The 14,705-nt window shown below is 41.5% G+C and overlaps 1 protein-coding gene across 2 annotated transcripts in view; it reads left to right on the top strand.

The window, feature by feature from the left end:
* The window catches only part of PDZRN3 (PDZ domain containing ring finger 3), a 250,708-nt gene that overhangs the window by 49,442 nt on the left and 186,561 nt on the right, over positions 1-14,705 (top strand). Inside the window, exon 1 of one of the 2 annotated variants that reach the window (XM_012474245.2) lies at positions 13,201-13,597. The exons of the other annotated variant lie outside the window; for it this stretch is intronic. Within the exon in view, the coding sequence (XP_012329668.1) occupies positions 13,586-13,597 (12 nt within the window). The 5' untranslated portion in view covers positions 13,201-13,585. Of the gene's footprint in view, positions 1-13,200; positions 13,598-14,705 lie in introns of those variants that run through there. 2 annotated transcript variants of the gene reach the window in all.

Below are 14,705 nucleotides of genomic sequence, written 5' to 3'. Positions count from 1 at the left end.
CTTCTATCACACATTTGTGAGTTATTCACTGTCATGAGTTGGCCACCTTGAGGGTGGACTCCTAGAGTGATAAACTGTGTGAGGTACTGTGGTTTTAGGTGAGTAGAGACCAGAGGCCACCCTGTCCTCTTTGGCTGGCAGAGTTTTCTCCCTTCTTGTTAAATTTTGTTTTGGGTGCTGAAGGTGCTTATGGGGGAAAGAGAAGCTCTTGGTTGTCATGTTTCCATGGCAGAGTGTGACCAGATGAACACACAAGGAGAAAGGGAGGAAGGTGCAGAGTATCACGGCTGGGCTAGTGTGGGTATCTAGCGAAGTTCACGCATGTGTTCCCAGGTGAAAAGGTCTAGAAACCAGTGCTGAGAATATCAGCTGCTACCCTGAGGCAATTTTCACCAGTATAGTTAATCTGTTATTACATGGTCCACAGAAGTGCTTATGTAGGAGGAATTTACTTCCATAAATTTCTACCTCAGTCATGGTATTGAGCAGTAATATATATCATCAAGAGTAAGCTAGCTGTGTCAGTTTGAATCCCAGCTCTGATATTATTAGCTATGTCGCCTTGGTCTAGTCCTTAAATTTTGTGGACCTTCACGTTCTTGCCTGAAAAATGAGCACAACAGTTCCTATCTCGTAAGTTAGGTGTGCTGATTTAAATGAGTCTGTGTGATGAAATTGCATGCATTTATTAAAATCAGTGAGTCATATCTGTGTCTATTGGAGGAATGGGCTGCTTCCTAATGTGCTATTTCATTTCTTTGTCCCCACAACACTACAATAACAGTATCATTCTCATTTTACAAGTGACAACACCGAGACTCGGGGTAAGTGCCTTCTCAGAGGTCACACAGCTGACCATTGCACATAACAGGATTTGAATCCACATCTGGCTCTGTGTGCTCTCCTTTATGCCACATTTCTGTCTAGCCAGATCCCATGCAGGTGGACAGTTGGAGCCTCAATAAAGTTGTTGGAGCCTTATTAAGTGAGCAAGTGTATACAAAACCGTGTATGTATATAAACAATAATCATAAAAATATTTGGCCAATTATATATATATATAGTTTTAAAAAATTATTTTTGTTACTATAGGTATAGGAAATAATGAGAATTTACACACAGCATGTTGCCAGCAGTGGTCTATCTTGGCGAGTGGAGTGGCTTCTGAGATTTTTTTCTACTATAATGTATGGTTTATTTTCTTTAAAAGAAATTTTTATTGAATGCTCCATCCCCCAAATTAAAATATTATGCAGAGTTGCCACAGTCATTGAAACAATAGATATTTTAAAACGAAAGAAACAAATTTCCACCTGCCTTCCTATCCTTTTCGTCTTCCCATGCCCTGAGGTAAGCAGTTTGCAGCCCAGCACAAAGCCTTCCATAGCCTTCTTCATGATGATACAAAATAGAAACACATGTACACATATGGGATGTCAGTTTTCCTTTCTTTTTTGAGACAGGGTCTCATTCTGTCACCCAGGTTGGAGTGCAGTGGTATGATCTCGGTCCACTGCAGCCTCAACCTCCTGGGCTCAAGTGATCCTCCCACATCAGCCTCCTGGGTAGCTGGGACCACAGGCACATGCCACCATGCACAACTAATTTCTTGTATTTTTCTTTGTAGAGCTGGGGTTTTGCTATGTTACTCAGGCTGTTCATGAACTCCTGAGCTCAGGCCATCTGCCTGCCCTGGCCTCCCAGTGATGAGATTATAGACGTGAGCCACCACTTACAGCTCTTTTTTTTTTTTTTTTAAATCATTGTCTTTACACAGATGCAATCCTCCTGTGCTCATTTTCCAACATGTTTTCTGTAACAGCATACTGTGCCCATTCCTCCAATAGATACAGATGTAACTTACTGGTTTTAATAAATGCGTGCTGTTTCGTCATATGAATGTGACTGCGCTTTATTCAGTGACACTTCCATTGATAGAGCCTTAAATTGTTCTGCATTTTTTGGACCTACAAACAGCACTGTAGTAATGTCCTTCTATCTATTTCCTATGGTTCTGGGACTCAGACTCCAAGAAGTTGAGTGTATAATATACACTCATGCAATTTTTTAAATTGTATTTTCCACAATAAGCAGATATTTCTTTACAATCAGAAATCTTAAATATAATAAAAATGAAATCTTAAATAAAATATAAATAACTAAATCACACATTCATAACCACACACAGACAGACTCACACAAATTCCAAGGCTGGTTATTGAAAGATGTGTCTTCCAAAAGTAGAGACATGTTTATTCAAAGACAAACATAGCATGGTTGGGTGTATGTGTTCGTAGCGTGGGGAGTGTTTAGTATGTTTTACAATATGAGGAAAAATAAAATACATCATAAGCAAACTATCAGTTCTCTTTGAGAGAAAGCTGCTCACACACACAGGTGATTCTTTCTATGAAAACTTCCAAAGGAGTGTTGTTTATGCTTTTGCATAGGTCTTTTTTTGTGTAGGAGTAGATCTGAACCTTGGAAATTTACACTTGAGTAAACCTCAAACTCCAAAATAGATTCCTCCTCCCCAAAAAGGACGTTGTACTGAAATAAAATCTGTTCCTGGTTGCTTCTGGTATGTTATGTCAAAGTTGTTGACTGGATTCAGTAAAGGCAGCTGCACTGTATTTCAGAATTAGTATGAAGTAGATTTTATTGTTATAAAGCAAGATACACTTGAAGCCACACTCTGGGAAAATAGCAGCAATAACAAAGCATAGTCATTTAGGCAGAATTACTCAGCCACAGATGTCCAGAGAGGTATAGGAAGGGGTCCATATGCACTTTTTGTAGGCAAACTAGTCAAGGTTAAATAAAAGCGCAATTTTGAGTCTTAGGCTGGATGTCAAGAAATTGCCTCACAGGTGAAACAGCCCCAGCCCCAGAAGAGGTTCTGTTGTTACTTGAGTCACTAAACCATTTGGATGGAGGCCAGAGCAGCCTTCTCCTCTTTATGTCAAGTTCCCATCTGTAGGAAATAGTGCCTGGTGACATCACAGGATCACTTTGAGTCAGTGGTAAGGCATAATGCAAAGAGTAATGGGAAACACTCTGCACTTGAGAGAATTCTGTAGAGCAGGGAATATGCTGGTGTGTTTGCCTCTCTGGCAAAGCCAGCATGGCTGTGAGAGCCAGTTGCACAACAGACAAGAGGCCTGCATTATCTCGAAGCTCAGATTCTTTGTGGTTTGGGGAAGACAGAACCCTGTTAGGATCTGATGAAAGTTATGGATCTTCATGGCAAAAACTGCACATTCTCAGAGGCTCTCATCCCCTCTACCTCTCACTTACACATACAATTTTATGGGACTTATAGACTCCTTGGGACCATTCATAAACCTCTGTTAAGAATTCTTAAGTTCTTTGCAGGGTCCTAGACAAAGCTCTGAAAATTGATATTCTTCCTCAGTCAAGATCAACTCAATCCTAAAATGGATTTTCAGTTTTTCAACTGAATAAATAAACACCCATAGGAGCACTTTACAGAATATGGAGACTTGAGGGTCTGAGGTACCAAATAGCATGGAAATGATAGGTAGAGACTTATGGGGATGTGAAAGGCCTTCTTTTCATGAGTTAAGTTCATCATCTGATGCCTGCTTCAATGAGGTTGGAAAGTTTTAAGTTTTTCTGTATAGGTCTGAAGGAGCTTAGTCTAAATATTATGATGTAAATATGACCACATATAAATATACACAGACACACATATACACACTCACATATGTATACACACACATACATATATATACATTCTGTCTCTGTCTGTCTCTCTCTCTCTCTCTCTCTCTCTCTCTCTCCATACCTAATAGAATAGATCCCATGGAGCAAACTTCAACAATGGTGCAGTGATTTACAAAATAACCTGTTTCACCCTTATTACAGTCAGATCCTCAGTGGCAGACTTCTTCTCTCAGAGTGAAATTCACTCTTACACAGGGGCAATTTGCAGTGTACCACATTCGGAAAAGCTGGTTAAAGTGTAGTCTCTGTCGTTTACAAATTTGGGCTAATTCTCAACACCTGTCCACCTCCATGTTCTCATCCAAAATATGGAAATCATAATAGCACTTTCAAAATAAGCTTGTTGGAATTTGTAAATAAAAAAACTTAAAGTGTTGATGTGGGCCTTGGCACATCTAACATGCTAAATAACTGGTAACTCTCAAATCGATTACTCTTTATGATTATCTAGCAGTAGCTGTTTATTGGTCTTAGACCCCGTAGAGTAGGACTGCCTTTTATCTATTTGGGTTGCTATAATAAAATACCTTAAACTGGGTAATTTATAAGGAACAGAAATTTACTGTTCATAGTTCTCAAGGCTGGGAAGTCCAAGGTCAAGGTACTGACATACTCAATGTTTAGAAAGGCTCTCTGCATCAAAGATGGTGCATTAGTTTTTTATCCTTACAGGGCAGAATAGCCAAGGGAGCTTCCTTGAGTCTCTTTTAAAAGGGTACTAATCCTAGTCCCAAGGGTAGAACCCTCATGACTTAATCACCTCCTAAAGACCCCGGAGCTGTGTGCTCTAGAGAGAGCCCTATCAAAGACATCCCACAGGAGGGAGCTTTGAGGAGGGACACAAATCTAGGCTGCATTTCTCCTCTCTCCCTTGGTTTTCCTCTGCTGTGCCCCATTGACTGATCCCAGCTAGAAGCCAGGGAGTAAGGGAGACCAAGGAATCGTTCTATACAGGATATTCTCACTGGAGACAGAGGGAAGGTGGAAAAAGGGGAGCTCTCTGGTAGGAGGAGGAAATGAGATACGGCACACGATGCATTTAGCATGGATTCCTCCAGTACCAAGGGCTCTTGCCTTTATAAATCCTAGTCATCACAAACATCTGCATCTCTGATTACATGTAGAGTTACAATGCAAAACATAAGTGAGTAAAGGAAGCATGCATGAGCAGAACTTTCCATAGAAATCCACTCACAGCAGAAGCTAGTCATGTAAGGGTTTCTCATCCCTTGGGTTGATCAAGCTTTCCTCTAGATTCCTCTGTCTGAAAAGTTGCTTTTGGAAAGACATACTAAGCTCTCAATTTGGGTTTGAAAGCAGGGAAAAACCCTCTTTGCTAGAATGAATGAATGAAAATTGACCTCTTAGAGAATGATTCATCAACCGTGCATGAGTGAGTGACTCCATTCAGGAAAGTATTAATTTAGTCCTGTCCCAAAACATCACATCACATGGCAGATTAAGGTCAGCAAAAATGAGTGTTTTGACAACCCTGCAGTCAGTGCTAATAGAGGCATTAAAAATAAGTGTCTTGAGAATGTGGGTTGTACTTGATTTAATGTGATTTTTTTTTAACTTATTCTATTTTGGTCTCATCATTCTTTCTCCAGAAATTTCACTTATCTCTTAAGACTTTGACTTCTTTATCTGTAACTCTAAATGTATAGTAACACACACCAACAAGATGACAATTCTGTAACGTCCCTTAGCACACAGGATATTCATGTCTATTAACAAGTGTATTTAGGCAGTGAGTTCAATTGTGCTAAATTGAAAAAGGCAAAAGTTTGATGATTTCACCAGGCCCTTTAAGAAACTTGTGTGTGTTTGGTGGTGATGCTTGTCTTAAAAAGATAAATTTCCTAGTATTTGGGGCGGACTTAGAATTCCACTTTCATCACCCTGAAAACTTGTTTCTCTGCCTTTTTATAGCTGGGATCGCTGATTTTTTATTCAGAAAGAAAAAGTACATGTAAAGTCCCTGCTAAAGTCAGGCAATGGCCGCCGCCTTTGGCACACTGGAACCTAGAAACACTAGCAGTTGTCTTGACTTGTAGATTGACTGTGGGACACAGTGCAACTTAGGTCTTGAGGATACAGTTTTGCTCAGCCTGTGTCACGTGTATACGTATCAGCTTTATATCAGCTTCAGTTTTGGATGGCTTTGGGTAACAACTCTAATCACATACGTAAACTGTGTTATTTTAATCCATCTCATTTAGACCCTGTTCTCCCATCCTTAACACTGGATAGAGCTTATTTTCTCAGTTTGGGGTAGGGGAAGGTAAAGAAAAGATGTTGGCAGAAAATAGGCAGCTCCCTAACCCACTGTGTGTGTGTGTGTGTGTATGTGTGTGTATATGTATGTGTGTGTGTGTGTATGCACGCACGTGCGTAAGACACATAGTGACTCCCTGAATAATGATAGCAACATAATTGAAGATGACTTCACTTGATTTTTCTCTCCTTTTGTCCCTTTCTTCTTGCCTCATTGCTCTGCCCCCCTTTTTCTTTCTTTCTATTATATTTCTCCTGAACTTTCAAATTATGTGACTCTAAGTTTTGGCAGTCAAATATACATTTGTTAAGAGGCTTACTGCTTAGGTAATATGCAAAAATTGGTTTGATCACCATAAGGAATCATAGGAAAAATTTAAAGATTCAGGGAGCAGTTAATTCAGTCTCCTGCTTGTCTAATGAGAAAACAGGCATGCAGAGCTGAAGGACTTGTTCCCATTCCATCATCTGATGGCTACAGAGCTGGGACCCGACCCGGTCTTTTTTTGCCCTTTCTACAATGCAATCCAGGTTTTTTCAAATGCCCTCCTTTCTCCTTCTGAACTTTTTTTTGAGACAGAATTTCACTCTGTCTCCCAGGCTGCAGTGCAGTGGCGTCATCTCAGCTCAAGAATCTGTTGAACCTCTGCCTCCCAGGCTCAAGAGATTCTCCTGCCTCAGTCTCCCGAGTAGCTGGGATAACAGGCACGTGCCACCCCGCCCAGCTAATTTTTTGCATTTTTAGTAGAGGTGGGTTTTCACTATGTTTCCCAGGCTAGTCTCGATTTTCTGACCTCAAGTAATCTACCCACCTCTGCCTCCCAAAGTGCTGGGATTACAGGCGTGAGCCACCACACCCGGCCCTCTCCTTCTGAACTGTCTTAGTTAAGGTTCACATTTGCCAATAAGCAATTTATTTCTTAAGCACACCTCACATTTTTGTCCCAACTGCAAACATTATGAAGTGTGGTAGTTAACTTTCTATTCAATTTGACTGCCGTTTCTCGCATTTCTACTTCAGAAGGTCACTGTGTTTCAAATTCTGGGAGAATAAGATGAGATGAGGATTCTTGGAGCAACTTCTCATGTGGCGGTTCACTGAGCTCGTGACACATGTTAGTTTGGAAAGGAGATTTGCCTGGAAAATGGGGTCTCCAAGCCCACTGGGAGGGCTAAGGTAGTGTACAGTGGAGTCAGTCATGCAAAGATGGCTTTTCCAGGTTCCTGGCACCGATGTGGAGTGCGAGCACCACACATACTGTATTTGCTCTATAGTTATTTGTGAACTTTCTCAAGAAGTATCTGTATAATTATAAACCCCTGTTCTTCCTTTTTGGTGCAGTATAATACCATTTATGGTCATTGCTTTTTTAGGCAATCATTGAATTACAGAAATACTAATTTTTGTGATAAACATGAAATCCTTTAGAGCTTGGAGATTTTCTGCTGTATTAACTTACTTTCTTATTTTTAAAAAACAAAACATCATTTTGCTCTCCTGTACCACACCTCAAAGGAATGACACCTTATCACAGCCCTTTGGTGAGCCTTGAGAGATACAAAACTCGGTTATATTTGACAGCATGCCCCAAAAGGACTGTGCTATAAAGGGATTCTTTAGCACAGAGCTGAACTGCCACAGACGGAAAGGGGCTAGATGTGGAGGGATGCTGGATTTGTTGTAAAAAGCACCTTCTTATCTTTTAGGTTGAATCCATACTGGTTTCTGCCTTTTGGCTATTTTGCTGTATTAAAAGTGCTTGTTCCCATTTTGGGAGGCTAAGCCAGGTGAATCACTTCAGGTCAGGAGTTTGAGACCAGCCTGGCCAACATAGAGAAACCTCATCTCTACTAAAAATACAAAAATTAGCTAGGCGTGGTGGTGGGCTCCTGTAATCCCGGATACTCTGGAGGCTGAGGCGAAGAATCGCTTGAACCCGGGAGGCGGAGGTTGCAGTGAGCTGAGATTGTGCCACTGCACTCCAGCCTGGGTGACAGAGTGATACTCTGTCTCCCAGAAAAAAAAAAAAGTGCTTGTTCCACTGAACTCATTGACTTCATTTCTGTTTTTAAAGAAGTCTTGTGAGGGGAGTGGCTAAGAAGGATTTCTCAGCTATACCAGCTCATTCTGCCTAATTAGCCTGGTCAAGTACTCAGTTTGGTTTTATCCTGGGGCAAGTTCTCCTGATGGTGAGAAGATTAGCAGTTAAGAGGCTCCAAGAGAGGGGTTAGAGTATACTTAGAGGACAGCCTTCAGCTTTAGAAGATAATTGATGTTTGACATTTTTTCCCTTTATAGGCTGAGTGTCAAATATCGGACAGGGCTAGAGCCCCCTCATTAATCCTGACAACTGTTACTTCTCTCTGATGTTAGAATAAAGGGTATTCGCCCTTTTAATTTCAGGCCTTCTTGCCTCCTGCAAACCACTCACGTCCAGAGGATGTACTAAGAGCCTAGCTGGATGCTCTTCTGGGCAACTAGAACTTTGCATGTGTGGCAAGGCAAACTTGACCAGCTTATCTTGAATGGTATAGAAACACCCTTCTGTATTTGCTGTGAATGTTTTTTAAGTGTTAATGTTTAGATGGGGCACGGTGGCTCATGCCTGTAATCCCAGCACTTTGGGAGGCCGAGGTGGGTGGATCACTTGAGGTCAGGAGTTCAAGACCAGTCTGACCAACATGGAGAAACCCAGTCTCTACTAAAAATACAAAAAAATTAGCCAGGAATAGTGGCACATGCCTGTAATCCCAGGTATTTGGGAAGCTGAGGCAGGAAAATCACTTGAACCCAGGAGGCATAGGTTGCGGTGAGCTGAGATCGCACCATTGCACTCCAGACTAGGCAACAAAAGCGAAATTCTGTCTCAAAAAAAAAAGGTGTTAATGTTTAGTACTCACTATGGTAAGGACCGTGTGTGTGTGTGTGTGTGTGTGTGTGTGTGTGTGTATTTGTGTATTGTGTGTGTGTGTGGCTATTTTTAAAACCTGATAAAGTATTTTTGGTGGACTTGCATAGATTTGGAAAAATGAAAACCATCTCTGACACTCACCTTTTACCACTGAGGTATTCCCATAGAACAGCGTTTGGCAAACTTTTCCTGTAAAGAGCCAGGTGATAAATATTCAGCTTTAGGAGTCATACAGTCTCTGTTGTAGCTATTCAACTCTGCCACTGTAGTGTGAAAGCAGTTATAGGCAATATGTAAATGGATGAGCATGGCTTTGTTCTAATAAAACTTTATTTAATAAAACAAGTGGTGGGCCATATATGACCTGGAGGATGAGGTGTATGAACCTCTGCTAGGAAGTTCTGCTGCTTAAATATAGCTCTGGCTTTGTGTCTGGATTTCATCTTAGAGGATACTCTGCCCCTCACTTTGCCTCCTCATCTTTCCAGATACCACATTGCAGATTGTCACTTGCTGCAGTCTATAATAAGAACATATGATTCTGGGGTGATTTATATACACTCTGTCTTTCCCTGGCAACCGAAGGACCTGGAGATCTTGTCTAGCTGTTGATCTGCTCTGGGGTCGTACTTTAATATGTTCTGGGGTCCTGTCCTGCCAGAGAGGATCACTGTAGGACCTCTAAGAGGCCTTTGGGACAGGTAAAACCGATCAGCATTTCAACAAGTCACCCCTGGTTTCCAGCCAACTATCAACAACCAACCTCTGTATCTTACTGTAGGCTCTGAGATAAGCCTAATTCTGGCACACTGTGGGACACAAAAGAGCTGAAAATCTCCCTTTTGCTAATGATCTATGTGGTATTGTCTCACTTTATCTCAGGTCTCTAGCCTAACAGCTCCAGGAGCTATCTTTTTAGAATTCCAGCTGTTTTTCCCAAGTTCCCCATTAAACCATTGAAATCCAAATGTTGCATATCCTTAGATTTCCCAAATGCAGTAAGGAATCTGCATTTTTTATTGAAAAATGGAGGGGGCACTCTTGCAAAATAAAGCTGCTCCCTCTGCCTCATCCCTCTTGGCTTGATGTGACTATTTCTCTGAGTACCTGATTTGTTGCTGTCTCTGGACAGTTCTCCTTTTTTGTACTGCTGTTGCACGCTTGCAGTGACTCAGGTGTGCTTGGAACCAGGACGCAACCAACTGTGGTTGAGTTATATGCACCCTGACAGCTGGAATGTACAGTGTGATTTATGGGAGTTGTTCACACAGAGATCCCCAGATAGCTTGGTTTTCTGACATCCATGTGAAGTTTTGAGGTCCAGGGAAAAGGAATACACTCCAAGCAACCAGTGGATGCTAATGACATATCTAAGCACTGTGATGAATCGATCCAGGACTTTTTTATGTCAACTTAGAGTATATTAGAATAGAACACAACATTAGATTTCCATACAACTGAGTTAGCAGCTAGCAATTGAACCACATGAACTTTGTTACTTTGGAAGAGCTTTTTAAAATTTCTGAAAGAGGGATAAGAGATAGAGGAAGAAAATCAGTCCGTGTGACTACACATTAAATCGACCAAAACTTAGCAAATTCACAGCCTGGGCAAACAGATTTAATGGTTTATTTTTATCAATTTTTTAACAATAGAAATTGAAACAAGAATGACTTTGGGTACCTCAATTCTACCGATTCACTCCAGCTTCCTTTTCTTTAAAAGAAAGATACCAAACGAAATGATTTTTAAGACCTTTTTTTCATTGAGTCAAAATTTTGTTGACGCAAACCTAATTAGATTTCTAAAAATTGTCATACTGTCCCTTGCTCAAGTACAAAATTGCCTAGGAAAATTTTCCTAAACCCAATCCCATGCTCCATCTTTACCCTGCCGTATCCCAGCCCGAGGATTGGAGTGAGTGGAAAGTATATTCCTGTTTTTTCAAAACAGTGCTTGGGACACATTTGTGACCACACTTGCACTGCCACTTCTGCTCTTTGAGTTCTGAGCAGCCGTCTTAGAGGTCAGCTCTTGGAGCAGTCTATTGATGAGGTGAGGGCTGCCTGCTCAGGGGAGATAAAGGTAGAGGTCTCCAGGCTCTTCTCTGGGGGCAGGACTCTCACTCCGGCAGCTGCAGCTTTGATTGAAAAGGTATGTGGCCCTCTGGAGCTGACTTCAACCAAATGGCATTAGTCTTTGAAAAATGTACTTTAGCACAGCCCCTGTGGAACATGTTTACTTAAGGATTTTAACCCCGCTTAGAAGTGAGAATGTGACTACAGCTGGACTGCCCCTCACTGAAAGCATCTGCTACGAATGTGTCTTCTGCTAATATGTTTAAAGGTCTATAATGAAAACAGAGTCATTCTGAAATAAAAAGGCATTGACATAAAAAGCAGTAATGGCTGATGCTATCTGTTTTTTAAGATAAGGGTTTTGTCACAAAGGCACGATTTATGGTGGGAATACTGAGTAGCAGTAGTGTGGCAGGTGATAAATCACTTTTCTCACCACTGGATATTGAGAAAAAAGGGATACAAAGACCTTTTAAAAATAGGAAAAATAAAAGCACTTTAGGGCATGTAGTTTATGGAACACATAGTAGAGAAAGTGCAATAGGACTGAGATCGTGTGTATGTTGTTGACTAAAATGTTTTAGTCTCATTTGGAGGAAAACCATAGTTAAGATACATTTTTGTAAAACTGAATCTTGAAAAACTTAGTCCACACACTGGGCAGCAAAAGTCATGCTTTTTAATGTAGGGCTTTCATGCAAGTTGAAGAGGTAGCTATGATGATGATGAAATTACTATCTTTCTCTTCTTTTTATCTTGTGCACAAGTTTTCTTCTGCCCACAGCCAGGTAGTCAGGAGCAAACAAAAGCAGACACATTTATGGGATGTTAAGGGCAAGAACAAAACTAGTACCTTAGAGATGTTTTGGGAACCTCTTGGAAGGCCTGAGTCCAGGGAGTGGTTATAGAGCCTGGGACCTCCTGGGCACCTCCATCGTCCTCCTCTGTTCCCTGTGCTGGTGGAAACTTGATACATTGCCACATGGATGGGGCTCATACGGGCCATCCATAGACAAGGATGCTTCCTTGTATATGGGAAGGCTCTGCTCCCAGATCAGTCAAAATCAAGAGTTAGCCTTTGTGGAAGCCTGAATCTAGGCAGCCGGTCATTTGGAGCAATAGATAATCTTAGAGAGGATTCCTTCTTTTTTAGAGGACTCCATGAATGCATAATTCCATCATTAATGAGCATGTGGGTTAATGCCGCACTAATTATGTGTCTGGGGATATGTCAGGTGCAGGTGTGAGGACTCCTATGCCACATAGCATAACACCAAAAATCAATTCAAGAATTGTTTTCATATGCAGCCTTTACTTTTTGGCCAGTACAGAAACAAGTGAAATATGCCTGTAATTAATGCCATAAAATATCAATTCATGGTCTTGAATTTTGTTAATATTTGTCGTCTCTTCTAGATGTGTGCCTCATAAGATGGTCAGTCAGTATTCATTTGTTTTCTCATTTATTCATTCACTTGAGAAGTACTTGAGACCTTCTACATGCCCATTGTTGTCCTTGGTGCCAATACACAGCAGAGTAGAAAACAGGAGTCCTGTCTTCATGCTGCTTAATCCTAGTAGGGCAGAGCCATACAGTAAGTGATACCACATATATAATGTGTCGGTGGGGTGGTATAAGTGCTTGGAAGAAAAATGAAGCAGGGTAAGAGAACAGAAAGTAATAGAAGGCTAAAGGCTGAAATGGCTTCATTTTCTCAGCCCCTCTCAGGTGTCAGTGTCACCAACTCCTCTCTGCCACCTGCCTTTGATTCTGAAAACAGACTTGTGAGGGGGCAAGCAGGACTGTCACTTCCATTTACAGATGATGAAACTCAGGCACAGTGTTTAAGAGATGGCCAAGATGGCACAGCAGGTAGATTTCAGGTCACTTAGAGCCTCTGTTCTCAACCCCTCGAGAGTTTCTTCTGTTCACCATTGCCAGCCCTAGTCCAGCCCAGCGCCTGGCGCTTTGGCCAGGGGCAGGCTCAGTGAGTGCATGTTTGAATTGAGGTTCTGTGCCAAGCACTGGGAAGGAAGAGAAAGGTAACCTCAGGTCCTGCATAGAGAAGACCCCAAACTAATGAGGAGTATGCCTGGGAACACCCTGCCACAGGGCTGAGGTTTGGCACAGGGCTGTCTGTCTGCTGTGTCTGTCTGTATATGTGTGTGTGCGGGTGTGGGGGGTGGGAGGTTTCTGAGAAAGCTTTACTGAGGAGCAGCTGATCTCATTGCAGAGAAGAGGAGAAAGACATTCTGTGCAGTGGAAATTGTCAGTGTAGAAGCCTTGGGGCTTAAAAGAACGTGACATGCAAGAGACAGGAAATATGTACTCTTGTACAGGTATGCGGCACACATGTGACACCCTCCCTCCCAGCCTCCTCACTAAAGATTATTAACCTGCTTATTCTGGTTCACCTGAGGCTGTTTGGAGAGAATCTCAGAATCTCAGTCTTCATTTCATACGACATTCTTCGGGCTCCTCTTGTTCATCTTTACAGACTGAAGTATTTATGAAGGACCTTCAGAAATCTGATTCCTCCTGATGAATCAAAGAGTAAAGAAGAATTGAACATGATTAACCAGGTGAGGCAATGTGATGAAAAGGGGTGTGTGATTTAGAATAGGTGAGCTAGGTTCAAAGCTCAGCAGCACTTACCTTGGGCCAGTTATTTTACTTCATAGGACCTCAGTTTGTCATCTAGAAATGGGAATAATGATACCTACCTGCTGAGAGATAAAGAGCAGAACAAGATTTTCAGCAAGGCCCTATCGTTTCAGTTATCCTTCCCCTGCTACAGTGCAAATCTTTTTTGAAAACTGTAGGTCTGGCTTCCACTAATCAAATAGAAACAGTTACAACATAAAATTGGGTCTCTGTGTTGTCCCGAGATATGAGTATCACCTGTTTTAATCTCAGGATTTTACTTTCCTCCTTGTACTGTGGCTGATTATTTAATATTTAGGTAATCGTGTAGCAAATATCATGTATTAGAATGTAGAGCTATAAAAAGGGTATGCCACAAACAGTTTGGTTGTTGGCCAGCAAGTCCCAAGCTGCCTCTGCTGCCATGTGCTACCGTATCAAACGAATTGCCCGGGAATCCCCTGCTGACATCGGTCTGTCTCAATGTGGGTGATATTTGGAAGGTCGTTTTGGTGTGTATTTGTGTTGATCATTATAGTAATGACATGCATTTACCACAGTTCTATAGGAGAGCGACTCTCAGCTGGGGTTTAGCTACAGAGCCCTTTGGATCTCCAGGTATCTCAAAGGCTGTAAAACTTCTCAAGTCAAAACTAGTTTTAATTTTACTGCTTCAGAGACGCAGTATGAAACATATGACAGCAACGAGTGTCTATTTTTGTAGCAACTCAAGCCTCCAGCTTTTTAAAGGCAAGATTTATAATAAAGACACATAATTGTTTGTAGGGCTTTTAACCTTGATTTAAAAAAAAAAAAAAAAGACTTTCCTCTTCCTTATTGTGTCCAGCTCTGGGGAGATAGCAGGTTAGTGATGATCTGCACCATTTTACAGGTGAGATCCCTGAGGTGGCTTGTGGCTTTGGTCCAAGAAGCCATTTATTTTTGACTCCTGGCTTCATATGGCTCCTCCTTTGGCTGACTCCTTCTTATCCCTAAACCCCTATTTTTGTAGCTTGTCTGTTACCTATCAAAAGAAGTTGTACCTGA

Source organism: Aotus nancymaae, unplaced genomic scaffold (genome assembly GCF_030222135.1).
Source record: "Aotus nancymaae isolate 86718 unplaced genomic scaffold, 86718_ANA_hifiasm-v0.15.2.pri h1tg000046l, whole genome shotgun sequence".
Taxonomy (NCBI): Eukaryota; Metazoa; Chordata; class Mammalia; order Primates; family Aotidae; genus Aotus; species Aotus nancymaae.
Note: the sequence above shows the minus strand (reverse complement) of the source record. Positions and strands in the feature narration are given on the sequence as shown.